Source organism: Balearica regulorum, chromosome 6 (assembly GCF_011004875.1).
Source record: "Balearica regulorum gibbericeps isolate bBalReg1 chromosome 6, bBalReg1.pri, whole genome shotgun sequence".
NCBI lineage: Eukaryota > Metazoa > Chordata > Aves > Gruiformes > Gruidae > Balearica > Balearica regulorum.
In genome coordinates this window covers 2,367,095-2,395,004 of record NC_046189.1, presented here as the reverse complement: position 1 = coordinate 2,395,004, position 27,910 = coordinate 2,367,095, and the positions used below count along the sequence as shown (strand labels likewise).

The following is a 27,910-nucleotide window of genomic DNA, read 5'->3' as shown; positions in this document are numbered from 1 at the left end:
GACCAGAGGTTGCACTTTGGCAGCCCTCGGGGCCAGTAAGCTCCTGAAAAGCATGGCGAAGGTGAAGAATGATATAAACGCTGCTGGTGAGTCTGAGGAACTCGCTAATGAGTATGAAACAAGAGCAGTAGGTAAGTGCCTTCTTTTAAGTCCTTTAGAAATTTAATAGAAGGGGACAGGAAATTGTTTCCTTTCTTGGAACATTACTTGTTTTAACGATCTCCAGATCTGATGTGTAGCAATGATTGCATAGTGATGTTTTGATTTATATGCAGAAAAACAAACTGATAACCCTGCTGGTTTTATTCAGGGAAATGCAAGGCAAGATAATTCGTTCAATTTGCCTGAAATGCTGCCCAGAAATTCAGCCTGATTTATAAAGAAGAGAAATGACATCTCGAAAGGAAGTAGAAAGAAAGCTTTATTTAGAAAACTAGATAACCAACATTAAATGCTTCCCTTTAATGTCAAAATGTGTTTTTACTGCTTGGAAATCTCTTCCATGCCATCTGTTCCCAGTAGAAACTGTGTGTCCTGTCTGAACAGTTTGCCTCCAAAAATGGGTGTAGGGGGGTTGATAGAGAATTGCTTTCATTGGGAAGAAAAGCCGCCTAGCTGTAATGGCAAGGCTGAAGAAGGGAGCCCAGAAATAGCAAGGAGAACGGAGAATAAGAGAAGTTTTCTGCATGAGTGCTGGTAATATTCAGGTTGAGAAGGGCTGTCCTTCAAATCTGCAGGAGTACTTTTAGGGACTGAGAATAAATTGCAGGGAAAAAGTGGATTGAATTCCTAAATTCTGAACTGCAAAATCATATACCTTCCTTATTCTAAGATGACAAGCAATACTGTTGTTTATTGAGAATGCAGATCTAGCTCAGGTTTTTTCTTTTTTCTTTTGTGTGACCTTCAGTTTCTCCATTTACAAGGATTGTCAGTGATTCAGAATTGAGCCCTGCACCTCATGGGCTGGAGTGACCAATAATTTCGTATTTAACGAGGGTAATGGGTGACAAGAGAGCAGGGAGATGTTCTCTCTTTTCTTAGGACTTCCATTTTGTGAACAATAATGTTTTCTCAGTGTCTAGTTATCCTGCAAATTATTCAGGGAAACATGCAAATAAAGCCAGCACAGTTGGCAGATACCAGAGCAGGGATTAATTTGTAGCACCCACAACTTACAAATTGAAGTTTACCAGTGGTACACCCTGTGGAGCAGGACCTTGGTTCCTCAACTGGGAAGGAAATACGTTACGCTGTTGCCTCTGAGGCTTTGTTGCAGGTTATGGCTGTGTTTTCTTGCCTGGTGCAGAAGATGGTGGGTCTGTAACTCTATTGCCACCCAGCAATTTGTCGTCATCACTGTAAATCAGATTAGGTGACGGTTAACGTGTAATAGCCCTGCAGGTTGACTCGGGAACCACGGAAACCTTGCTGGAAAGGGCTTCTGGAGTCCAATCTTCTCATTGCGATGATGTTATCACCAGGGCTAAATCAGTTCAGTCATGGCTTTGTTTAGCCAAATCTTGAAAATCTCTACAGATGGCTATTGTTTTATTGCTCCTAAAAGCAGGCCATGTTTGTTCCTTTTCTGGGGCTCCTGGAGACTAGATTGACTTGTTGAACTTGAGCCTTATTTTTATTTGTGTGTATATCAGCAAAGCTGTTTCACTGTCCACTAAGGAGCAGCGCAAGGCCACACTGAAAATATCTTGCTTGTTACCAGACATTATCTCCTACTTCACAAGGCAAAAACTGCTTAAATAGACTTTTTTTAAGGTACCTACATCCCTGAGGCCTGATTATTTAACGAGACATTGCGAAGTGAACAGGTCCCATTGAAGTCTGACTGTCAAGATCTGTCTGCGTATTGCAGCGTATGTGGTAACACCAGCCAAAAGCATCGCTTTGTGCATATCCTCACGGTTATGGTAACGCTGCTGTTTGTGAAATGCCTGGGAAAATGCGCTGTTGAAGAGAAGAGCTTCTGGTGAGGGCTGGTGTGTTTTAAAAGAGGCTGGATCGCTCTTCAGGACAGTTGTGCTCTGTCACAGATACCCCAACAGAACTGTTTTTGAGTGGGCAATGTCCAGATCCGGAAAGAGAAATAATTTTTCACTCTACATGCATTGCTAGTGGCAAAAATCTATGGGCAGAATAAGATGCTCGTGGCTCTTCTAAAACACCTATGTCTGCAATGCTCTTCCCAGTGAAAAAGCATCGGATTCTGCCCTTGTTGTTCAACCCTGTTCATATGGGACTACTGAGACTGACTGTAAGTCATTAGATCAGTGCTAAATGAATTAAAAGATGATGAAACAAGTAGATAAAGTCCTTTGAGTAGGAGAAGTTAATATTTTGGATTCAATTTTTTATTGCATAACTCAGTGCTATCTCTGTGAGAGCTGATTCAGTTATTACAGTTTTGCATCCAGATGTGAATTCTGTATGAAAGCTTAATACATGCAAGTGGGGTTGTAAAGCATGCACACGTTGTTTTACCATGCTGAAAATGTGGAAAGAATTCTTGTATCTGCATACTTTAATATTACAAATATTATACTTTGGAAGTCATTGAAAACCATTGCACCCAAGTTGGCTGGAAATTGAGTCTGAAGTTGGAGCTCAGTGTGGGTCTGCCTCTTTCTTCCAGAGCTGTTCACTGAGTGCTACAGCAACGACGAAGATCTCGCTGAGCAGCTGCTGACTTATTCCTGCGAAGCCTGGGGAGGGAGCAATTGCCTGGAACTAGCAGTGGAAGCTAAAGACCAGCAGTTCATTGCACAGCCAGGGGTGCAGGTAATGTCGGTGAAAAGAAGGTGCACAGATTACTGTAACTTTTGTGAGCTGGGTAGCTTAACAAAAAGTGAATATTCTTGCTGTGAAAATGCTACATCCACGCGAACGGTCTGTGAAAGGCCACGCTATCCTCGTGGAAGTGAGAGCCCCCGGCTGAGGTTTCCCAGCCCTGTGAACACTGAGCTTTGCACAGCAGCAGCATGCAAACCTTGCCCTCTAGCGTGCTCACAGAACCAGCATCTGCAGTACTGCAAAACGCATCCCAGAGAGCACTGACTGTGGCTGGCGTGACTCCCCTCCTGGAAACAGGAGGTGGCTATTTGTCCACAAATGCTAAGTCAGAAGGGGAAGACTTGATTTAGAGCTGTAAATCGTAATGAGCTGGATGATAATGACTGCCTGAAGTGACTTCTCCCTTGGCACAACTCCCAGGTACGCACGGCGTGGATGTACTGCCCAGCATAACTGGGCTTTTGAATCAGGTCAAGTCCTGCTCGGTCTCACTTTGAACTCCTCCTCGTGCAGACTGGAGGATGGCTGGACTCGGGAACCAGCACACTGTACTGATGCAGAAAGCTTTCTGTATTATTGAAACAGGAATCTCAGTTCTTTTGATGGAAATATCAATTTCACTTATTTTTTTATTAAATCAAATGTCCTCTAATAACTTTCCTAGGTTATTTTGTTGCTGTTAGAACTAATGAAGATGTTTTCTTCTTCCCTGCAGAATTTCCTTTCCAAGCAGTGGTATGGAGAGATTTCAAGAGATACTAAGAACTGGAAGATTATACTGTGTCTGTTCTTCTTCCCTTTAATAGGCTGTGGATTCATCTCATTCAGGTAATCAACTGGCTTCTCATTAGCAGAAGCAAAGCAAGTCAATTAATCATAGGATCATAGGGCAATTCAGGCCAGAAGGGACTTCTGGAGATCATCTAGTCCAATCCCTTGCTCTCAAAGCAGGCTCAGCTAGAGCAGGTTGCCCAACACTGTGTCCAGTTGGGTTTTGAGTTCCTCCAAGGACTGGAGACTCCACAGCCACTCTGGGGCACATGTTCCAGTGTTCAATCACTCTCACATTGTGGAGACCAGTGACGAGTGGCGTTCCTCAGGGGTCGGCATTGGGACTGACGCTGTTTAACATCCTTGTCAGTTACAAGGACAGTGGGATCGAGTGCACCCTCAGCAAGTTTTGCCAACGACACCAAGCTGTGTGGTGGGTCAACACCCTGGAGGGAAGGGATGCCGTCCAGAAGGACCTGGACAGGTTTGAGAGGTGGGCTTGTGCGAATCACGTGAAGTTCAACAAGGCCAAGTGCAAGGTCCTGTATTTGGGTCAGGGCAATCCCAAGCACAACTGCAGGCTGGGAGGAGAATGGATTGAGAGCAGCCCTGAGGAACGTATTGCCCAGAGAAGCTGTGGACGCCCTATCCCTGGCAGTGTTCAAGGCCAGGTTGGATGGGGCTTTGGGCAACCTGGGCTGGTGGAGGGTGTCCCTGCCCATGGCAGGGGGGTTGGAACTAGATGGGCTTTGAGGTCACTTCCAACCCAAACCATTCGAAGATTCTAGGAAATAAAGATATTTAATGGCTGAATGAACTTTTGACAGATCATGTCCTTACTCTGATCTGGAGTTAAGATGTGCCAGTGTACTTGTGTGCCTGAAATCAGTGGATGCAGAATGGCGTTACCTTTACAGTAGCGTACTGTGCTAGACTTTGTGCCTTTCTAATTTTCACTTTGAAGAGCACAAATGTTTCCAGGCATAAAAGCTATGTTTTGAGACCTTTTTCCTCTTTTAATTCCTCAGGAAAAAGCCTGTGGAGAAGAGTAAGAAACTCTTCTTGTATTATGTGTCTTTCTTCACCTCCCCCTTTGTGGTCTTCTCCTGGAATGTCATCTTCTACATCGCTTTCCTGTTGCTCTTTGCCTACGTGTTGCTTATGGATTTCCAGAAGGAACCGACCGTCCTGGAGATCATCCTTTACGTGCTGGTCTTCATTCTGCTTTGTGATGAAGTGAGACAAGTAGGCAGCGCTTGCAAACCAAAAATGTGTAGTGCTAGATTAAAAGCCTTGTGGTTATTTTTCTGCCCCCTAGTAGCGTAAGGCAGTGCAGGCTGCTTCTAAGTTACAGGGGAACCACTTCTTGGAGATATATTCAGGCAACTCAAGGCATAATGGATATGTTTTAATTTTTTTTTTTTCCCCTCATGATGTTTAATTCCTATTTATACCCCAATAGCTACAGTGGCTGTGCACCAAGAGAAATGTGTATTGCCTTTGAAGCTGTGTGGATAAGCTGATGCCAGTGGAGATGTTTCTCAGGGAGTGCTTGGCTCAGATTGCTAAAGCGGTTGACATTAGGAGGTTTAGGGCATTTATCTGGATGCATCCCTCTAGATCAAGTGATTGCTGTCTCTTTTCCACATCCCAACCTCTTTTCTTTCTTTTTTTTTTTTTGTGACCAATGAGCAACATATCATTCTGTATTTCTGTTTATCTGTTAATCATAAATACAGTTTTTGCTAGTTTCACGTAGTCCCAAGGACCAGCTTTGGACTGTCTGCGTTGCTTGTGCCGGTGTGGTGCGGGAACAGCGTGCGACACTGCCTATATAGCCAGCCGCATAGCTGACATTCTTCTTGCTTCATGTGTAAGGGGACATACGAAATATGTTGGTTTTCAAGCAAGCTGGTCTCTACCAGTTAGCGTTCAGAATAGTGGGAAGATGCTGGGGAAATCGGAAGAGAAACGAGTGTGTGGTTTCAGTGGTGCGCTGCTTTCTGATTGTCCTGCGAGGGATTAGTCTCTGCATGAGTGTTTGTGGGTGATCTGGATCAGACCACCCTGCAATAACACTTTTTACGTGAGCTCAAATGACATTGCGGAGTGGTGATGTTGCTGTGCTTAACTTCCTGTGTGGTCTTTTTCCTTTTTAATAGTCAAGGTGGTACCCTGCTTAAGGCAACTTTACTTGCTAAGGAAAACGGGGGAAAAGTAAAAGACTGTTGCGATGAAAACACTAATGGAGTGTTTGTTTCTGCTGATTTAGGTTCTGGTGTCTCTGGACCTGTCCTTGCACTTCCCGTGTGTACCCAGCAAAAGCCCTGGGGAAAGCCTTAGGGATAGAAACCTTTTTTCCTACCATTGTCACTAGTTCTCACTACCCTGAGCAGGTAGAACAGCTTCAGATCCCAGTAATCCCATTAATAGCTGGTGACCAGGCTGTACCAATTTGATTGTAGGAGTGGAGGCAGCTAAAATACTTTATTGAAGATTTGAAGTTATCTTAAGCAATGTCCTGGCTTCAAACCTGTTTTGCTAAGGAGCAGAACACAAAGCAGTGTCCCAATCCTCTAAGCTTCTCAAGAAACTTTCTCCCTGGCTTTCTCCGGGACAAATTGTGTGTACATTAGTCTAACTCTCCAGTCAAAACAGTAGCTGTGTCCTTAATATTAAAAAAAAAAAAAAAAGGCATGTCTCAGATTTTGTTTTCACATCAAAGGAAAAGCATGAGTAACGTTGCCTGGGGTCCCACTGTAGCTGCTGCAGTCAGATAACTGGTTTTGGGGAGAAATCAGCCCTCTGATCAGAGTGGTGTGTCTGTGGAAGTGACAGCTACTAGACACTGTTCCAGATGTAAAGCAGATTGTTTCACCATTCAGGAGAACTGAACTGTATCTGAACCATAAGCCCCTGGCTTAGCCCTGTTTTCACTTCTGATGGTCCTAGAGATGTTTAACTAGCCAGAGCTACTTTCTCATGTCCCATTTAGAGCTGTCATGGCAATAGTGAAATCGGAGATGCCCTTTTCCTGATACCTTCTTAGCCACATGGATGTAGCCTCCAGCCAGGTGAGTGGGTAGACTTGTGGGGCGTGCAGGAAAGCTCGTTCTCTCAAACAGAGAAGGAACCTGGACAGAACCTCTGTGCACGTTAACTCTTAGTGGTGGGAACTGCTTCATGTTTGAAGGACTGAACTGTACTGCAGTCTCGGTTGTTCTCGCTTGTTTACATGTATCTGCCTCTGTTTTCTTGCTGTTCCTGTGTTAGACCAAAACCTGTTTCCTTTTCTCCATCCACAGTTGTGCCCTTAAGAGAAGAGGCATCAGGCTTAAACCTGCTGCATTTAATACAGCTGTAGTGCAGTGATATGCTTCGTGCTTTGTGAAAGACATTTGGACCTTACATGCCTAGCTGTTCACGTGAAACACCGCTTCGCTGTCATGTATAGCACGACAACTTATGTTTGATTTAGGGAGTTACTAGACAGAGACAACCCAATGGCATGGGTGTTAGACACACCGCCCCACTCAGTGCTCAACCTTTGGTCCCTTAAGGTGTAAGAAGGGTGTGTGTGGGTCCCAAGATGCCGAAATAGCGTCTGGTAATATCTTGAGCCTGACGCCCTGGTAGCTGCCACAACTGTCCATCTTTAGCAATGCATCCCATCATGTGAAGAAAATGCAACAGTTGTGCAACTGGAATAGCAAAGTGGGGCTCTCTATTTGTAGTTTTTTCTGCATTTAGAAGAAAACTCTCCTCAATCTCTGCTTCCTGTACCAGTACTGAGAGCAGAATTGCCTTCCTTGGATATGGCAGTTAGAGAAAGATTCACTGATCAGTAGTCTGCTAAGCTTTGATTATTTCAATGAAAATTAAAAAGAATTATGATCAGGGATTCGGTCTATTTCTTCAGGCCTGGCAGAGGTTTCTCCTGTTTAAGCTACTACTCTGAATTGGATCCCGAAGTTGGTTCTTGCACAACCTTTGGATCCAAGGTGCAGAACCAGTCAGGGAGTGGGCAGAGATTCTCACTAGACTTGCAATTCAGAAATAGAGCGCCAGGTAATTAAAAGAATTGATTAAATCTGCTTTTTTGATCAAAAGCATGTGTGTGTAGCGAGGGACAGATGACTGAATGAGCTCTGTGAAGAAAGAGAAGCCAGAATACTTTGCCCCGAAACACTGACCCTCCTGCACTGTTTCACCCACTTGTAGCGGGTCACACCAAGACTCCTTTGACCCGCTGGCAGCAGTTCTGCCGGAGCATGCCATGATCTGCCCCGAGGTCCCCTGGCAGCATGTGAGTGCACACGTGAGCGCTAAGGACATCAGTCCCGGCTCGTGTCAGGACTACTCCTTCCTCTCCTTGCGCGCAAGCGCCCGTGCGGCTGGGTTACGTCCCTCGAGCACGGTAACCCACGCTATGGTGCAGTGTTTGTGTCACCGATGTGCTTAATGCTCTCGCACTGGGACCGGTTAGGTTAGGATATCTGGACTGCAGGAGAAAAGATGTTAAGGAGCTCTAAACATAGAAAATTTTGACCCATACTTCTATTAGAAGTGAACAGTAGAACCGTATTGCCATTAATTTCTGGCATTGCTGGATATATTAAACCCTCTCTTTTTGGGGAAATTAAATGCAGTCTGAACCCTGGTGTACCTATTATGTGTGACAAAAAATTAATTGGGCAAGCAAACAATCCTTACTATTGCAGTGGGTGGAATATTTACCCCTGAGGACATCCAGTGGGGAGAGATGAGGGGAGATGGACGAGCTCCCTGTGTCGCTGGCCAGTGCTGTGTGGTGGTTACTTTCTGCTCTTTTTTCTTTCCAGTGGTACATGAATGGCAGTAAGTATTTCTCAGATCTCTGGAATGTTATGGATACACTAGCAATCTTCTACTTCATAGCAGGCATTGTGTTCAGGTGAGTAGCAGTCGGGTTTTTTTCTTGTGGCCGTGTAATGGCTTTGCTTCCTTTCTGAGTTTTGACTAAAACCTGTAACTAGATTTTGGGAAATGGTGTGTTTGTGAAACTCCCTGTTCTTTATGAAGGCCTCCACTACTGCTGATTATTGACTCCAAATCTTTAAAAGCAAATAAAGAAATGAAATAATTAGGGAACATCTGCACACAATATTTTCTTTTTTGTGTGTGTTGGAAGTTGAGTCTATCCCTGGAATCTAAGGGTGGCTTTCCTAAATTCAGATATTTCTGGGCCGACACGACAGCCCTTCTTAATGCTTAGGTTTGGATGAGCGTGTTTAGGAGATGATGACTGAAATAGGCTTAGGTTTCCTGACAGTGCCTTCACGACTGGCTATGTAGAGCATATCAGAGAGAGTTGCAGGGTGAGGTGGCTAATATTTCAGAGTCAGAAGTTCTTTGGGATTTTCCCTGACTCCTATTAGTGATGATTTAGGACAGTCATCTGGGCGTTCTGAGCTTTAGTGTGTTGTATTTAAGGGGACTGTAATTGTACCTACAGTAGCCTAACACAATGTCATTAGCTCACATAAACTGTTCTATGTGAACAGGTGAGTTAACCAAAGAAATGACGGAAATGCATTTTACAGCGTAATTGTTCAGTCGGCTGTAACTTCGTTCTTGTTGCCTCGGTGCAGCAGAGTGGTCGTTGCACCGTGACGGTTCTGAAGGGCTGTGGGACTAGCTAGAGGTACAAGATTTCTTTGCTGTTAAGAGTTGCAGAGGGGAAGAGGAGCCACAGTGATGATGATGGTGTGACACCCTTAGCTAGAAGCCATGCATTAACCAGTTCTACCACTTGCCATCAGGTGGGAGTGGGTGGGAGAGGGCATGGGGCCCTGGATAGCTGTGCTCTGTTTTCCAGTTACTCCTTTCCACTCCCCATTTCAGTGTATTTTTACCTGATTTCTGCATGCTTTACCCAACGCTTCTCTTCATTTTTCTTTTACTGTCTCCATCAGGCTTCACTCATCTGATGAAAGCTCTTGGTATTCTGGGAGAGTCATTTTCTGTTTGGACTACATAGTTTTTACTCTGAGGCTGATCCATATTTTCACAGTTAGCAGGAATCTAGGACCCAAAATTATTATGCTGCAGAGGATGGTAAGATTCTGGCAGCTATTCAAGAGAGTCTAAATAAATGATGTGATGCCTTGTTTTTCCTCAAGAGTGAATATCACCACCGTTCTGATGATGGCAGCAAGTTCTCTCCTTCTCTTAAATCTGCTAAACAGGATTAATTAAGATTTAAATAGGACCTAATTAAGAGCAGGGCCTCTTTTTCTCCCTCTGCACAGGGAGAGAATAAAGATCAGGCTGAAGAACAGAAGAGGAAATTTATTTCCTGGTTGCTTTTGTCTTGCATGTCTCAAATGTTTCAGTGGTGTATTCCATCGCTCTTGTTGCTCACGTGAGCGTTTCCCAAACAAGGCAATGACGATAAATGGTATAGGAGGAGGATTTCTGTCTTCTACTGCATCCATCACACAAGTAACTGGAGAAGCGGGCGGTGAGGAGCCTCTCATGGAGTGGCCTGTCTGATTCTGTCCTTTGTAGCTGGAGGGGATGTTTGCTAGCAGACTGGGAAAGGTGACAGGAAGAGAGTGGGGGTCCAGATAATACCCACATGGCTTGCTGTAGGTATGGGAATGAGGAGCGTTGGAGAGATGGAGTATGTCTGCTTGAATCTTCTTTCCAGGGGTACCTCTGCACGCACCACATATACTCCAAAAAAGGGAGATTTGAAGTGCACTCACCATGGGGAGCATTTGGGGAATGGCACTCAAAGGGCATGTGAAATGAGTGTTGCTAGAGGGCCTTAGGAGAGGTTTTCCCCTGTCTTTCTGTGTTTCTGCAGTGGTTGGGTTGTCTTGTGCCATAGCAAAGGACTGACATATGTGGAATTTAAAACCCAGCTGTGTGGTGACAATAGGAGTGATAGCATGGTCTGCAGCTTACCCAGAAAGCCTTTATTTTGCCTTGTGCCACTGCTGCAAAGTTGAAATCCAGAGATTGCCTGGTCCTAGAGTGCCTTATGATATGGAAGCACAACACAGGATTGTTTCCTGTTCATTTTTCTCTTGTTTAGCCATCTTCAAAAGGGATGAGGTTTAAAATGAAGCTGTGTAGGCTTTTCTAATACTTGTTTTCCACCCAAATATCAAATCAGGGAGAAAAAAGGCATGTGTGGCTTCCAGCAGGCACGCAGGGGGGAGCTGATGCATTTGCTTGTTGTCCTTTTTCAGATGATAGATGTCTTCTTCTTCCTCTTCCTCTTTGCTGTGTGGATGGTGGCCTTTGGTGTGGCCAGGCAAGGCATCCTCAGGAAGAACGAGCACCGCTGGGAGTGGATATTTCGATCTGTCATCTACGAGCCATACCTGGCTATGTTTGGCCAGTACCCCGATGATGTTGACGGTACCTGTTTTCTGTGGGAAGCTCTCCTGGGCGGCTGGAATCATGGAATCATAGAATGGTTTGGGTTGGAAGGGACCTCAAAGATCATCTAGTTCCAACCCCTCTGCTGCAGGCAGGGATACCCTCAACTAGACCACCTTGCCCAAAGCCTTATCCAACCTGGTCTTAAACACTTCCAGGGATGGGGCCTCCACAACCTCTCTGGGCAAACTGTTCCAGTACCTCACCACTCTAACAGTAAAGAATTTCTTTCTAACATCTGATCTAAATTGACCCTCCTTCAGCTTGAACCCATCACCCCTTGTCCTGTCACTACACTCCCTGATAAACAGTCCCTCACCATCTCTCCTGTAGCCCCTTCAGGTACTGGTAAGCTGCAATTAGATCTCCCCGGAGCCTTCTCTTCTCTAGGCTGAACAACCCCAACTCTCTCAGCCTGTCCTCATAGCAGAGGTGCTCCAGCCCTCTGATCAGCTTCGTGGCCTCCTCCGGACTCTCTCCAACAGCTCCATGTCTCTCCTGTACTGGGGCCCCCAGAGCTGGATGCAGTACTCCAGGCGGGGTCTCACCAGAGCAGAAGGGTCTGTCCTTTCAGTGGTTGTCCTGTCCAGTGTTGAACCCTTTCTTCCAAGCAGGAAAAAGGCAAGGTTTTATGTCTGATGGGGAGAGGGTGGGGAAGGAGGAGGCTGCACATATTGTGGTCAGTGGCAATATCTGAGGCTGGACCCAACAGAAAGAGGGGGAGAGGGCTCACTGTTTTCTCTTCTCTCTCGTCCTCTGAGGTACCACCTACAACTTTGACCGCTGCACCTTTTCTGGGAATGAATCCAAGCCCTTGTGTGTGGAGCTGGATGCCAACAACCAACCCCGCTTCCCGGAATGGATTACCATTCCCCTTGTCTGCATTTACATGCTCTCCACTAACATCCTCCTTGTGAATCTGCTTGTGGCTATGTTTGGGTATGTAATAAAGCAACGATCACTTGCTTGTCATCTCTGTATCAATATCTCTCTGAGAAAGAGAATTAAGTCCTGGAAAACGGCCTGGGGTTGTCTTGTCTTTTGCAGAGGAATTGCTGGGAGTAGTCTGAACGGGGTTCCCAGCTTGAAAGAGACCTCTCAAGTGAAGGGTAGTGTGGGAAGGTGAACAAAGGCAGGGTTATCCAGCATTTCTCAGAGAAGTCTGATCAAAACTGGGACACTGTCCTGGGGATGGATTGCTGCCTGTCCTTTTACTACTTTTCTAAGCATCCTTTGCACAGTGGCCTGAGTACAAACCGCAGTGATTCACACGGGGTCAATGCTTTACCAAGTATGAGTTGCTGCACAACTGACCTTGCAAGACTGAGTTGTTATCGCAGTCTTTTTATGACACGATGGTTTTATTAACCAGAACTGCTGTGTGGTGATGATGGGTGCGTTACTGCTCTGGTGAACCTCCTATTTATTGTTCTGACTTGTACCGCAGGCAATGGGCCGCATCCCCTTGGGACATGCAAAAGGACTTTGTCTCGAAAAATGCCATCAGCTCTGTTTTTACGTGGTAATTTATCTGTCTGTGTGTCTACTGGGCAGGAGGCCTATTAGGGCGTCCTGTGAGGTGTTACACCACGCGGATGGATCAGACACCTGCAATGTGGTGCTGGTAACTGCTGACCTTATCGCGTAGTCAGCACTGAGCTGCCAAATAAAAATGGTGGCTGTCGTGCACGTTATCAAATATATATTGACTGTGCTGGGACCAGCAAGAGCAGGGAAAAGTCTCCTCAGTTTCTTCCAGAAATCTTTATTGTTTACACTGCAAGCTCTGACACAGAGTGGAGTTAATAATGGCAGGTCCTTCGTATGAGACTTCTGGAGTGTGTCGCCCTCTTGTCTCACTTCTGACTTGTGAACGCAGTTGGATTGGTGCCGTGGCTCTGTTCTCCTTCACAGCCCTGCTGCTTTTCTGCTCTACACTCCCTTACAGCATAACAAAAATACTTACAACCCCTGGGCATTGTTCTTGAGGTCCACTATGTTTATTTTAGTGTGTTTTGATGGTACCTTGGCAGTGGCAGGCTTGGCAGGAATTTGCTTTGGCAACAAGAGTATTTACAGGAGCTGCTAAGGACTCTTGGTTTGCCTCGAGAGATCTCCCTTCTGAATGACAGTGCCGGTGTTTCCTGGCCTGAGATGAGATGTATTAGCATGATGAGTTGAGAACCCCTCAGCTATGGGATCTGTTCTCCCCTCTGCGCTGAACCTTTCTTTCCCATGCTGACCTAGGCTCCAAAGACAGTCAGCAATGCGATTTTTGGCAAGGCCGATAGGACTGGTGCAGCATATCTATTTATTGTACGTGCATTTTCCTAACCTGCATAGCACCTGGGCACAGAGGACAATGCTGATACTCCCTAGAAAGGGTGAAAGAAATTCACATTGCTAAAGGAAAGGATAGCAGTACGCCAGCTCTAGCTTAGAAGACTTTGATATTTGTTAGAACACTTATTTTAACAGCACCTAATGGTAAAAGCTTTGGGTTATACAGTTATGCTAGTAAAAAGCTAGTTTTTGCCAGTTCAGCTTATTTTGTGGAAGGACCCAGCATGAATTCTCTAATGACGCTCTTGGAGCTTTGCACAGTTCGGTTTAGCAGGAGCCTGGATGATTTGATCAAGCAGGAGCACTGTGCTTGAACTCAGGGAGCCTGGTGGACAAACAGCGATCCCAGGTGTTTTTCTTGATGCAGTTAGAAACGTGTGAATCTGCGATGGCTCCTCCTAAGACCAGCGTGTCCGTAGTATTTGTCAATCTTTAATAACGCTGATGTCTAGACACCAGTTGGATCAGTGTCTCTATATGTTGTAATTCAATTATATATTATTTTAACAACAGAGAATCCAACTTTTTCTCTGCATCCAGTATGCATTAGCTGAAAAGGATGAATATTACATTTTAGATACTTCTGAAATTCAGGATTGTATTTATCTTCTAAAACAAAAGATCATTTCCACCAGGTGAAGGTTTTAGCTTATCACATCTAAGGGTCTGTTAGGATCTCAACACAGATGTTTTGGAAACATCCATCTGCCATTTAATGTCAGCAATGAAAGGTCAGACTGTCTGTGAGCTGTTTGCTCTTGTGGTTGTTGCTTTGCTGGATTTGTACAGTGCTTGGTACAGTAGGTTTGATCCATGCCTGGAGCATTCTTAATGCCTCTACTAAAAACCTCAGGAGCTTTTAATTTTTTTAAAACGTTCTATTTTTAGGATGGTAGGGGTTTTTTTGCTTAGAAGTTAGCTGATGAATTAGAGCCACAATATCTTGCAAAGAAGCATCCTGTTCTCATGTGTCTAGGCTGGAAGAAAATTGCCTAGAGCAAAGGTAGAGAAAGTATGTGGAGTATTTTCTCCCTGTCCCTGTTTTTCTAGCTTATTTGTAACTTCAGGGTTTTTTTCCCCTACTGTCTTAGTTCCTCTCAATTTCAAATTCCTCTCTAAAAAGGAGGACAGACTCAATAACCTTCTCATCAGTAAAAATTACCAGCTCTAGGATGACTTTATGAAAACGTGCCCTGGTATAATAAAGAGACACTCTCTGTTACTTGCCTCTGATGGAGTTCTTTGGTGAATAACTAATGCTGTATGTATTTTCTCTTTCTTTGCCTGTTAGTTACACTGTTGGATCAGTACAAGAGAACAACGACCAGGTGTGGAAGTTCCAGCGTTACTTCTTGGTCCAAGAATACTGCAGTCGCTTGACTATCCCCTTCCCTTTCGTCATCTTTGCCTACATATTCATGGTGATGAGGAAATGTTTCAAATGCTGCTGTAAGAAAGAAAGCAAAGAGCCATCTATTTGTTGTGAGTACACAACTGCCCTTCCCTACTGCCTAGAAGTCAGGTCTGTGGCAGGTGCATTGCAACTCTTCCATGGCACGATGTGCTTACAACAGTGTGTTGGGGAATTTTCAAAGGGAACATAGTCCTCGGAGGAGGTGGTTGTACTGGAAATGAGCAGCAGCTCATTCATGTTCTCTATCAAATGCAAAACCACTGTGTTGCTGGAAATCTCTTTGATAAGATTCAAATCAAAGCCCCTGGCTGCTGCTCAGCCATAATCTTCCTTCAGCTCTCAAGGCGCACCCTCTCTGGGATCTGGGGAATTGTACTCCTAACTCCTAAAGCTAAAACTCCAATTGCGCGTTGTCGTGATTGCCACCCTCTAATAGCTTTGGTTTTGCTCTGGTTAGAGAGCTTTTGTGTTCTACCATGAGACCTGCTCTGCTTGAGTGAGTGCTGTGCAGAGTTATCCAGTGCTTTCTTGTCCAAGGCATTTTGAGGCAGAATTACCTCATGTATGTAAATCAATTAAGTTTTCAAATTAATCCTATCAGTTTAGGGCTGCCTGTGCTGCTTCCTAGCCGTTTTGGGGTTTTGTTGGGTTTTTTTATCTTTCGTATTAGAGCACTGAATAAATTCATCCAGAGCCTGCAGCAGCTGAAAGTTGTCTTCATGGTCTGCATAAAAAAAATAAACTGTCCCATTTGTCATTAGCACCTGACAGCGCATCCCTCCTGCGCTGCTCCCAGGTGGCAGAGATCCCTGATCCTGCATGCTCTGACTGTTTAGGTAAATTGTACAAGAGGTGGTCTTCGGCTCCATTTCCCACTCAGCCTTCAGGAATTGCATTTCTTTTTGTCCTGCCGTTACAGTCTCCCAGCTAACACAGCTGGTAGGTGCTGGGGCAGCCTGGTAGAGCACAATGATCTTCAGGGGCTCTTCTGCCTGCTGGTGAGTGACTGGAAGAGAATGAAGTCTCCTGGCCCTCTGGGCATGGCCAAATGGGCAACCTGCCTCAAAAATGCAGGAGTGGCTGAGTCGTCCCCCTCATTTACTCTGTCAGAGGGCACAGATAGGAATTGTTTTAACAAGAATTTCCCCCCCCCCCCCAACAAATGGAGTGTTTTCTCCTTTTTTTTTTTTTTCCCAAGTGCCATTTAGAAGCAGATGAGAGAAGATAAGTTGAGTTAATTGACAGACTTATTCCCATCCATCAGCAACCTGACTGTTGCCCTGCAGCACAGGCTGGATTTGTTACTGGTTTAGGAGAAAGATGCCTGCTTTGGGGTATAAAATTCCTTAGCGCTGACTAAACCGTTTTGGCTGGCCAAATCGCTGTTTGATTTCCTTGCTGGGGAGGTTGTTTAACTGCAGATATTTCTGCCCAAGTGATTTACAGTTGATGTTACAGTTCTAAAAGAAAATGAAAGAATTAATTAGAGCCAGAATATCATTGTGCTTGAGCTGGTGACAGGAACTGAGAGCTGCATGGAGAAAGCACACTGATGTGTTGACTATTGCAAAATCCTGGCTTCCCTACTTAACTTTTAGGGAAATGGTTGGGATTTGGGTGCTTAAATACCTGTTGGAATCTGGGAGAACAACTGAGGCTGTGAGAGGTCAGAGGAGCACTGGGTGGAGGAAATGGGACTTCTTCTGTCTTGGCCAATTTTTTTTTATTATTAAAACCCGTGTGGTTTGTGCTGTCCTGTTGGAACAGGCTAAAATGCAGAAGTATTATCCTGGAGGACTTTGATGCCTCAGAGTGGTTTGCTCTGTGTCACTCTTTAATTTACAGCGTCAAGCAGAGATGCTTTTTAAAGAAGGCAATGCTTCATCATTTTGAAATGCTTTAGTTCAATAATAAGTCATACAACATGTTGTCTTAACATGTGTTACTCTTAATGATCCAATATGGGATAATGTAGAAACAAATGGAAAGCTTAAAACCGGGTAAGAACTTTCTGGAATGTCCTATGCCTGTTGAAGCGGCTGCTGTTTCCCAAAGCACTCATGTTAACCAAGACTCAAAAAATTACAGAAAGACTTTTGGAGCTTGTTGGGGTTTTTTTTTTGTTCATGTTTTCTTTTTTTTTTTTTAACCAACTCTGGTTGCCAGAGGCATACAGTAAAATCCATTCATGTCATGTTTATCAGAGCTGTGTCACAGGTGGGAAGCGGGGCTGCAAGTGCTCTGGATGCAGAGAAGGGAATCATTAGCCCCTGAATGCCAGCACTAACCCTGCCTTTTTGCATCTTAGCATCGGAAAGGCAAACTAACTGAATCTAGTGTTGTTGTTTTTCTTCCCGTACATTTTTTAGGCTCAAAAAACGAGGACAATGAAATTCTGGCATGGGAAGCTGTCATGAAGGAAAATTACCTTGTCAAAATCAATACCAAAGCAAATGATTCATCAGAAGAGTACGTCTGCCCTTCTTTGTTTTCACTTTCTTAACTTTCTGTTGAATATTTTTAGAGAAGGCAACTTTTCAGCAGCTCTCAATGTTTACAAACTAATGAGTAGATAAATAAACTTATTATTTATCTACTCATAAATGTGCCTTTTCTTTTTAAGTAAAATGATGGCTCTTTTTGTCAGCTGCTGCAAATTTCTGCTGTCTTCAGAAATAATGGATTGGGCTGATGAAATGCTAATGGCACTATTGCAGGAGCTATAATGGTGTATTATGCACCCAGTGGCTGGATAGATGTATTAAACACGCTTGTTCCAAATGTCTGTCACAGTATTTCTCAAATGATTTCACCTTTCTGTACTTGAGTCTTTCTATTTTACCACCAGGTGAGAAATACTGTCTTCCTATAGCATTTTGAGGTCTCATTGTGGAAAGCAGTGCTATAGCTGACTAGTTTTGTAACGTTAATGCAGTTAGCAGAGAATGTTTAGTGTTACATCTGGAATTACCAAGTATTCCCATGGCATCAATCTATATGGAGGTCTGTACTTAATACAGCGAGTAGGAAAGACCTCTGGAGAGGGGAAGATGCTATTTGGAATGATGGTATTCAAAGGTTGGTGGCTTTGACTACTCTTCTTTGACTGCCAGATCATGATGCTTTAACTTTGGGAGTTGTCTCGGTGTTTGCAGAGTAATAGAAGGAGAAAGAAAAGCTATTTTTCTTGCAGGAAAGAGAAGTGTAAAGACAGCTAGAAAACAGCAACAGTGACCTGCTGTGTATGATGGCGTGATTTTGTGGCTAGCTTCCAGAAGCTTGGGTATTTCCCTAAATCAAATGTAAAAGAAAAGCTGCTAAGAATGGATAGGGAAGAGCAGGCTTTTCCATGCCCCTCTGCCCCTGGTGCGGACATTCCTTTCTGCAAGTTTATGTTAAGACTGCCCCGAGGCACTCAGCATTGGATAAAACAACAAATAAATACAAAAAATAGCTTTTATACTGGAAGCAGAAGTGTCTTGACAAGGCAGATGGAGTAGCACAGTGCTAATTCATATGTTAGTTAATATATTGCAATAAAACCAATACCAAACTACCTGCAGCCCTGCCTCCTTGGAAGGATGAAAGGCTGGCAGTCTTCTGACAACTTCGGACTCGGTAGTTGCCTTAGCTCCACTCTTTGGCCAAAGATGAGGGCTAGATCTCTTAGCTCCAGATAGACTTCTGCGGCACAGGTTTGCAAAGATGGAGCAGTTAGCCAAGGCTTCTCTAACAGCTGGACTCAGTCCTTTCTTCTGTGTCCTTTCTTTTTTCAGGATGGTGCATCGATTCAGACAACTGGATGCAAAGGTACTTGTGTTTCAGACTGCTCTGGGGGTTGCGCTTTTATCTGGTAAAGCAGGTAGTGGTCCACAAGGAAAATGAGCATCACTGGGAGTCACGTGCAGTCCTTATTACTCTCGTCAGGACCTCATTTTAATTGGGCTTTTTAACGTGCTCCTTTGCACCTTTGATTCCATATATAGCTTCATATTGTGCTGGAAAATGAAGTAGAAGGATACTTGCTTAGCATTGAAGAAGTGTTTCTCAGTATTCCCTGTTGGATGGAGTAGAAGAAAAAAGAACTCATAAAACTGCAATGTTCTGCTGTGTAACAGGCCCATGCAACACGGATGGGAAGGGGTATTACACACCTAAGAGTATACCCTTCTCAAACATGTGTTCTGTAAAGTTTAGCTTCTAGTGTTGGATGCATGAGGTAATTAATCCTGCTTTGTTGTTGTTTAACTTCCACTTATAAAATGAAGCGGCAGTTCAGATATATTGTGGCAAGCCTGGTGGTGCTTCAGATAGCATCTCCTAGGTAAACAAAGGATGCTCCATATGTGTTGCAGGGTAATTAATTAGGATTAAAATGACCGATTCTCTTCTGATTCGTTGAAGCAACATAAAGCTACCAACCTACTAGAGAGCACACCATTATCAGAATTGTCACACAAATATAGCTTTTAGGACTGTGATACCGAAAAAACTTTCGCAATGGGTATTTTTTGAGGCTTGATTGAATTATGTATTTTGCCTCTGATGTGGGCAGTTGCTTTGGTGTGAAGAACAGCCTTTTTAGAAGTCCAAGGGTGAAAAGGCCCACATATACTTCAAAATACTTCTTTTGATTGCTGTCAAGTAATTTAGATTGCAAAATAATAGTTCGATTTCAAGATCGAAATGGAAATGGTAAGTGACCAAGTATGTGTGTGGTGATGCTCCTCTTGAAACTGAAATGAGATAACCTTAATTTTTCTACTGAAGAGTGAAACTCAAATTGTGCCTCTTATTCTGTGAGGGAATGCCCTACAGCAAACTGTTTTGTCTATTCATGCCCTCAGCTTTAGTGCCAGAAATGTACTGAGGCCGGTGCTTAGGAGCAGCAAGGCACTCCAGGGATATCTCACTGGCTCTCACTTGAGACCATGTCCTAAAACTAAGTCTGAGGATGTAACTAAGTCCTAGGCACAAGCCTTGGTCATGGGCTCAACTTTTCTTTAAACTTGATGTGGACCTTGTAAGGAAAAATGGTCTCTGGTTATGGCCTGGAGAGGGTCTGAAGGCAGCTCCGTGTGTCTGAAGGAACACTCCACGAAACTCCACGGATCTGCAGTCTCTGCTTTGAAAAGGAGTGCGAGGAGATGGAGTAGAGTTGGGAGCTTGTAGCTGTCATGACGCCTGCTTGTTAACTAGGTGAAATACATATGCATTAGGGCTCACCGCATTAATTGCGTTGATGACAACTGTAATTGGGAGTATCCTTTCAAGCGCTGTTGCATTTGGTATAATATTTGGAGAGGCAATTACTCGTTACTCATATTACTTATTAGCATTGCTTTCCTGTGAAAAGCAATATTAACGCTGCTTCATTTGCCACCGCAGTGAGACTACAGAATACAAAAAGCTGTCAGTTATTGCTTTCAAAGTGGTGGCTGGCGTCCACAGGGGAGGCAGGAGCTCAGATAAGGGGTTTTATGCCTGTTGTTGCTGATGTTGTACAGTATTTTCTAGGGTATTTTAAGGTACTTACTACTGCTTGGTTGTTTTGTTCTTTCCCTTCATCCCAAGCTGCAATCGTCTGTTGGAATGTGTTAGATTGACTTTACATAAACAAAGCTGCTTTTTTATTATTATTATTTTTAAGCTCTCTGATTTGAAAGGCCTTCTGAAAGAGATTTCCAACAAAATCAAATGAATGCAGCTGAAATCCAAGAGCAGCTACCTGAGCAGGGTAAGCCCTCTTTAAATCCATTCTCTGACTTGAATAAGTTATATCGGCATTTGTGATGTTAAATCGGTGTATCTCTGGAAGAAGAGTTAGTTTAATTATTGATGCTTGTATTGATGTTGTCTAATAATGGAAAAGAAATAAGAGCTAAATTCTCTTCTTCATTTGTTTTTTTTCTGAAAAATATAATTTTCCATCTGGTGTTTCTAACAATTCTTGGCACAAATTAAAATATCTTGTTTTGCTCCCTTACCTTTGAGAAACTGTGAATAACCCAAGGTTATTTCGATTGTCTTTGTGCTGGAGGCCCTCTGGAAAATTAGGAGCTGCTGTGCTGGATCCTTTACAGTTGGTTCATTTTAACTCTGAAGAACATTAAAAACCAGATAGAAAATACAGAATTGTGGGTAGGAATATGATTTAGTTTCCCACTGTCAAAGTGGGGCATTATGGTGGATCACTATAGCCTTCCTGTATCCTATACGATAAACCGCAGAGTGAAGAGTTGACCCAAAATCTCCAGAGCTCCAGTTCAGTGTCTAGTCATGAGCCTTGTGTCCTTTTTCATCACGTTCTGTGGAAGAACTGAGTTGGAGCCAGCCACAGGTTCCAGTGGAATGTGAAAGGAAGGCAGAACGTCGATGGATGCGGAGAACTCTGTTAAAGATAGCAAATTAAGAAGTGTAGCTGTTGACAAGGATAATCTGGAATGATCTGATCAGCCTGAACATTAGAGCCCAGCTCCTTCTCCTATAGAGGCTTTTTCTGCAAGACAACTTATACCTGCGCCAAACATTCCTGAATCAGTTGTCTCATCATTTTTCAGGGATAACTTCATATTCTCTTGACCTGAAGTTCAGTTTAGTTATGAATGCCTTGCAGCCACCTACTAAAAATCTACGAGGATGGCCGGTTCCCAGATGTTTTCTTGGATGCAGTAAACTCCAAGTTTACTACTGGAGAGTAGGCTGTAGAATCATGGAGGTCATCTAGTCCAACAGTGCCAGCTCAGATCAAAGGTAGTTGCAGTTTGGCTGAAAAATAGGTTGCAATTCAGTAAGCACAAATGCAAATTTTACAGTTACCTGGGAATTACTGGCTACACAGGCACAAAATGGGGGAAAACCTGATGAGACAGCAGTTCTGCAGAAAAATGTCTGAAATGGAATATTAAATAGCTGGTGTTTTGTTGTCTGTGAGATGTATGAAATAATCCTCTTGCTGCTTATAGTGCAGTGAATCCTCTGTCGGGTACAGCATCCAGTGTTACCATTAAACTTCAAGGGAAATGATGGGGTGGCCAGAGAGTGTTCGGAACGGTGACAAGTGAGGCTGGAAATTTTAAGAAATACTCTGTAGAAAGGAGTGAATGAATTATGGTTAGGAGGCCTGGGAAAGAGGAGACCTGTTTGTGATGGAGCTTATGGAACCAACCTCTCATTATAGATAACCAGTGCCTTGAAAAGATAGACTCCCTTTCCACTTTATGCCTGGTAAACTATCTAGGTGGCATCCCAGTTGTGATCCTGGTGATGCTGGATTGGCCATTCCGGGTACTTTGCAGGTGTCGCTTTTGCTTCCTGACAACTAGTATCTCTGCTATTCCGCTAAGACCCCATGGTCTGGATGGGTGCTGCAAAGAGCACCTTGATCCCAAGTGTTGCACAAGACATCCAATTTTCTGGGCTGATGTCATGAGGATGAAAGCAAAATGTTGAGGTGGGCTGGGAGCTCTACTCTAAAATTTCTTCTTTTGCTCACACAGGTACCAATTCATCAAGAATAATTTCTCTGAGCTGGCAGTAACCACCAAGCAAATGGTAACTGATCCACCAGAGTGTCAATGTCTCAGCAGGAGTTACTCGGATTTTATTTTTTTCCATTTTTTTGATAAAATGGCCCTTTCTGCTTGTTGCAAGATGATGGTAAAACATCAGATGACTGTTTATCTCCTGGCAGGACTCCCATGTTACCCAAGCTCTCCTTTTTCCTATCTCCCCTGATGTTCAATGGCAGCAATTAGTCCTTGTCAGCTGCTGTTAAAAAGCACTCTTAATTCCAAGAGTTCTGCTGCTGCTGCCAAAATCACTTTCCTTTTCAATTCCACTCACAGGGGCCTGTTCATGAGTTTCCTTTAGCCACTAACTGCTTGTCTTAACGAATCAATCTCCCTCCCCTCTCCTTCGTGTAGTAACCGGATCTAGCTTGTTACTTGCATGGTCTGTCTGTCGGACCTGCTGAAGTCTGTAATGCTGGCATGCCGGAATAAAATGTATTTCAGCATCATCCCCTGGAGGAAAGACAGCCTTTGGTCCAACCATGCCCCCGCATCTCGGACTCTGCATGAACAGGGTGGATTTCTTCCCGCTCTACCTGGAACTTTGCAGCAATGCAGAAGCTCAGCTATTACAAACCCGGACGGGAGAGATTTAATTCATCTAGAAAGAGTTTCCAAAGGCCTTGTGTGCAGTCCTTGCTTGTTTCTTTAGTGATAATTTGTATACTTGAAGCACTGCAATTTGTTTAACTCTTTCAAACATCTGCTTGCTTTTTGAAGTGGAGAAGAGGTTGTTGGTCAGCTTTCAATATTGTGCTGCTTGCTGTGCTGAGGTTGCTGCTTCTGCTTTCTGTCTAAAACAGCGGCTGAATTTAGTGGCATTTTGTCTGGCGTAACTGGGTGCATTATCAGCTGAAGGGAAACCACGACATTTATTTACTTTGCAAAGCATTGTATCCGTCTTCATCCCCAGTGTCTAGGAATGATCTCCCAAGATCTCTGATTTTGAAGGGTTACGTATTTTCCTTTTGCTTGGCAATGAATCGTAGTCCATACGCTTTACCATGACTCGCAGCTAGTCCCAGGGCTGTCAGGCAGAATCCATGGGTGCCACAGGAGCTCTCCAGATGAGTGGTTAGGTAGGTGGAGAGGGAATTTCTGCTGAAGCAGAACACTCCCCAGGTGAGTCACCTCAACCAGTGGAAACACAACCACTCTGCAGCCGGAGTGCAGACCTGCCCCTGGGCACAACAGCGTGTCCCAGTCTGTGTCTGCTCTGAAAACACATTGATCTGAGATGGCAAAGACAAGACCAGACCATTTTGTGTGTTTTGGTGTGTGCTTCAGTACAGGGATACAAAGCGCTGTTGCACGTGGGGAATGTTTCTGCTTTAGGGTGCAGCTTACTGACTGAGGCAGCCAGCACGTGCATGCATCGTTTACTGGAGCTGCTGCTCTGCTTGTCTTTGTAGCTGAAAATGGAATAGTTTTACAGGGAAAACTGCAAGGAGGTGTTATCAGAAAGGTTACTGCTCTTTTCTTGCTGCGTCACGTTACCTAACTTTACTGTATGCCATGTGTTGCATGATCCTGGGGGGATATAGCACTACCAATAGCAGTATTACTTGTTTACATGTGGAAATATTTGTGTTTTGCTGTTAAAAAGTTTATAAAGGACTCAGGCTTTCATTGACTTCCCTGGCAGTTAGCTTGCATCGTAAATTATTGAGGTGTTCCCTTTCTAGAAATTATGTTTTCTTATGTCATTAGTATGCCTTGAATGTGAAAATTGTGCTTTTTAGTTCATTCCTTTCATATATAAAACCTGCAGTGTACTTGCCAGCAGCTCTGGTGATCTGTTCTCTTGCAAAATGGTGATTGTAACTTTGACCATGTTCTGAAAACTCAGAACCCTGGAGTCCACCCCTGCCTGCTGCTGCAGCCCATCACTGCCAGCCTGCACCCCGCACACGCTCCCTTCCCTTGGGCGTACGGCCCCGCGGGCTCTTCTCCTGTCTTCTCTCCCTCCCCGAGCCTGGGGGTGCCAAGAGAGCCCCAGCCCAGCTGGGATTTGGCGGCAGGGTGGCCCTACAGCTCCCTGGGGAGCACCCAGCCCTCTGCTCCCTCCAAACCCTGGCACAGCCCGGCCGCCGGCCGGGCGTCATGGGTGCTCTGGCAGGGGAGGCCAGCATTCACTGGTGAGCCGTGACCCCCCAGGGGTCCCTCCCTGCCCCACTGCAGCTCAGCCCCAGCCGCGGCTGCTGCACCAGCAGCAGGAATGGGCCCTGTGGCTGTGGAACCCCGACTACCCGATGCGGGGCCTGCGGGGCTCCCTGCCGCCCTCTCCCTCGCCTGCCCTTGGAACGCCCCGGCCTCAGCCCTGCTGAGGGCAGGAAAGTGTCCAGCGGGGCTGTCGTGGGGAAGCTGTGCTGTGGGTTTGTGACAGGCTTCCTAAAATGTTCCTGGTCAGTTAGGTACAAGTGCCTTTTATTTTTTTTTTCTTTGATCTCTCCGTGGTTCTTCCACTTACATGGCGGCCCATTGCACTTCAGAGAGGGGCAGGGGAGGGGAGAACGCGTTTCACAGTCGCTGCTGTGACAAGCAGGCTTGGGTTCTCCTTGCAGATGTAGAGACCAACTCTAAATGTCTAATGGTTGGACTTGATCTTACAGGTCTTTTCCAACCAGAATGATTCTGTAATTCTAAACATGGTCCATCCCAAGCACCTGCCAGCAGGGTCTGTTACCCACCTTTCGGCTGAGCATCTCTGTCCGGCTGAGGGCCCCAAAGCAAGGCGGGGGTACACAACCCCATCACAACAAAAGAAATCCTGCCGGGTGAAATGATTGCTTTGTTGTCACTCAATTATTCAACATTAAACACACTCACTAGTGGCTGGCTAGCTCCTGGGACATGGTCAGTTCAATACAGCAGCACAAACTGAGAGTTAAAAGGCCTTTGCCTGCACACTTACGCACATCTTTTCTATTTAGACTTTTTAAATCCGTGGCAATACACGTTTGCTTGGCTTTTACTGCTGTGCCCCAAGAGGTGATGGATCTATGCTGCTTTTTACTTCCTTTACACACTAATCTAAGCTGTGGAAGCATAAATTTCGTGTCATGATATTCTGGCACCCGATCTCTCTAGGCCTGTGCCACCTCTTCTGTGCAGAGGGAGATGGTTGCAATAGATGAAGAGTTGGGCACAGCCTCTTCCTTGGGAGCTGCTCTGCCCCGGAGCCAGCACAGAGCTGGGACACACAGATCATGCACCTTGGAGAGTCCTCCTCTCTATGGCGCCAGCTGATCTCGATGCGTCCCTGGCCTCGGGAAAGGGTTGGAAGGTTTGGCACCCAAAGCTTCCTGCTAACTGGCCCTTTCTGTGCACCTTGGAGAGAATAAGGGAGGCGTTTTTGGCAGCTGTTACTGCTGGGCAGTAGCAGACCCGAAAATCAGGATACGTTCTTGAACAAGCGCGCTCGGACATCTTGAAACATGCTGGGTGCTGTTTGCTCTTCTCTATTGGCACGTGCAGGTCTGTCTGTCTGGTTTCAGGGTGACACCAGACTGTTGTGGGTATATGCGGGGTTACTACGTGTACACAAGTCGACCTTCACACAGGCAGTCCTGTCACCCTGGTCCCAGCAAAACCTCCTCGCGGTCCTCCATCCACATGCGGATGGCTGGTCAAGACTTGGGCTGTCCTAGAAATTGAGGCGGCTGCTTTTAAGCTTTCCTGTGTACCTACACGTCAAGCCCAGTGATGTTCCTTCAGATATCTGCCAGGATATACCTGTCCTCCTGGGTCTCCCCGACCTCACGGATGCCTTCCACGTCTCATGGTACAAACTACTTTCCTGTGGAAACGTCTTGCGTCTGTTCCCAGGGGTGGTGGCCCTGGCATGGGATGGAGAACGGCAGGGATGGGAGGATGCAGCCTGCCCCGCTGCTGGTATCCAAGGCTCCTGGGGAGCGGGCAATGCCTGCGGCTGCACCCCTTGGTCAGGAGGGACATCCGCGGTAAGAATCTCAGCATGAAAGCAGTGCCTGGGTGCTGTAAATAAGGCAGTCTGTATTTCCTCACAAAGGAGGTGACTTATGTGTTTTTGCCCCTGGCTGTCTCCTGCTTTTCCATTATTAATTTGATTTAAAACATTGATATGATACTGTCTCAAGGCAACTTTTCATCAAGTTATTTTCCTGCATCCCCCATTTAAGTGGGTAGGAAGCTCTTGCTTCATTCCATTCCTATTATTTTTTTTGTGTGTAGGACGTTAATGTATTTCCAATAACAACATTGTAAAACTGTCATCTAAGAAACATATAAATCTAATAATCTCCCTGTTAATTTATGATACAAGTTTTCTGCTGTCAGGAAATCTTTCCTGTGAAAAAGAATATTAACGAGATCATAGAAAATCTTTTTTGGGGTTTTTTTTAGGTATTTGCTTAAAAGACATAGATTTGCTTTGCATGGTAAACAGCTGAAAAACATTGTGTTTTATCTGCAATGTGGACTTGGTCTCGGAGACACTAAAATGACATACAGTTAAAAATAGTGGCTCAAGCAAGGACATATAAGTGAAGGTTGAAAGCGTTCTACTTGCCTAGGCTGGTGGCTGGTATGCAGGTATTGTGAAAAAAGATTTATGTAATTTTGAAATTAATCACAGGCTGTAATTAAACCTTGATTGCAATAAATTTGCTTTCTGTGAAATCTCAGATTTATAAATACAGGATTGTTTCAGCAGGAGCGAAAACGCAGAATAAGGTTGCGACCGCACAGCTGTGACTGTTAGAGGTGAAGCGTTTCTTGGTTTTCTACAAAAACTCTTTTGCCCTCTTTTGGCTAAAAGAAAGGGCTAATTTCTCATGAATAATTTATTCACAAACTTCATCTTTCTTTCCTTTTCTGCTCAGGAAATAGTGAGCAAATAGACATTATATCTAAGAGGTTTTGTATGGATATTAGAAAAGTTTTGGGGTTTTTGTGTTGTGACTGGTATCAGTGTAGCATTTGAACTCTGAAGTGTTCAGGATGTTTCTACTTAGCATGGGTACGTGTGCTGATGGGGCCCTAGCACTTATGCTGGGGTGTAACTGTAAAACTGTATCACTGTAAATACTTACTGATGTTCTTAGATGGGGAACACTTCGTAGCTGACTCCCACTTGAACATACAAAGTGTTCCTACCTTGCTGGAGCTGTACTTGCATAGAATTAGTTGCTTTGGGTAACTTTTGCTCGAAGACAGCATATTTTCCTTAAGGCCTAGCCTCTTGCAGTTTGGGAATCTCCACTTAAAAGCAAGAAAAAAAGCCCAAAAGTAATTGGGTTTTGTGTTGGTGGTTTTTTTTTTTTTTCTTAGAGCTGGCCATTGCAACAGGTTTCTCCGCCAAAGGCAGCCACTTGGGGACCAGAGGCAGTATCCCAGTTGGTGATGGATTGCAATGAATGCCACTGTGACGGGTTGACCCCAGCTGGCAGCTGAGCCCCCACCCAGTGGGATGAGGGAGAGAATGGGAAGGGCAAGACCAAGAAAAAAAAATAATCCGAACACCTTCTGGGTTGAGATAAAGACAGTTTAATAGGTGAAGGGTCAAAAAAAAAAGAAAAATAGTGATGCAAAA

The 27,910-nt window shown here is 44.6% G+C and overlaps 1 protein-coding gene across 1 annotated transcript in view; it reads left to right on the top strand.

Moving 5' to 3' along the window:
- Positions 1 to 24,123, top strand: part of TRPM8 (transient receptor potential cation channel subfamily M member 8) — a 147,875-nt gene extending 123,752 nt beyond the window's left edge. Inside the window, exons 17-29 of the mRNA XM_075755901.1 lie at positions 2 to 131; positions 2,651 to 2,796; positions 3,524 to 3,636; positions 4,608 to 4,815; positions 8,421 to 8,512; positions 9,534 to 9,675; positions 10,818 to 10,989; positions 11,772 to 11,949; positions 14,645 to 14,835; positions 17,137 to 17,236; positions 18,544 to 18,577; positions 20,418 to 20,504; positions 22,267 to 24,123. Coding sequence (XP_075612016.1) covers positions 2 to 131; positions 2,651 to 2,796; positions 3,524 to 3,636; positions 4,608 to 4,815; positions 8,421 to 8,512; positions 9,534 to 9,675; positions 10,818 to 10,989; positions 11,772 to 11,949; positions 14,645 to 14,835; positions 17,137 to 17,236; positions 18,544 to 18,577; positions 20,418 to 20,468 — 1,557 coding nt within the window. The 3' untranslated portion in view covers positions 20,469 to 20,504; positions 22,267 to 24,123. The remainder of the gene's footprint in view (position 1; positions 132 to 2,650; positions 2,797 to 3,523; positions 3,637 to 4,607; positions 4,816 to 8,420; positions 8,513 to 9,533; positions 9,676 to 10,817; positions 10,990 to 11,771; positions 11,950 to 14,644; positions 14,836 to 17,136; positions 17,237 to 18,543; positions 18,578 to 20,417; positions 20,505 to 22,266) is intronic.
- Positions 24,124 to 27,910: the final 3,787 nt, after the last annotated feature.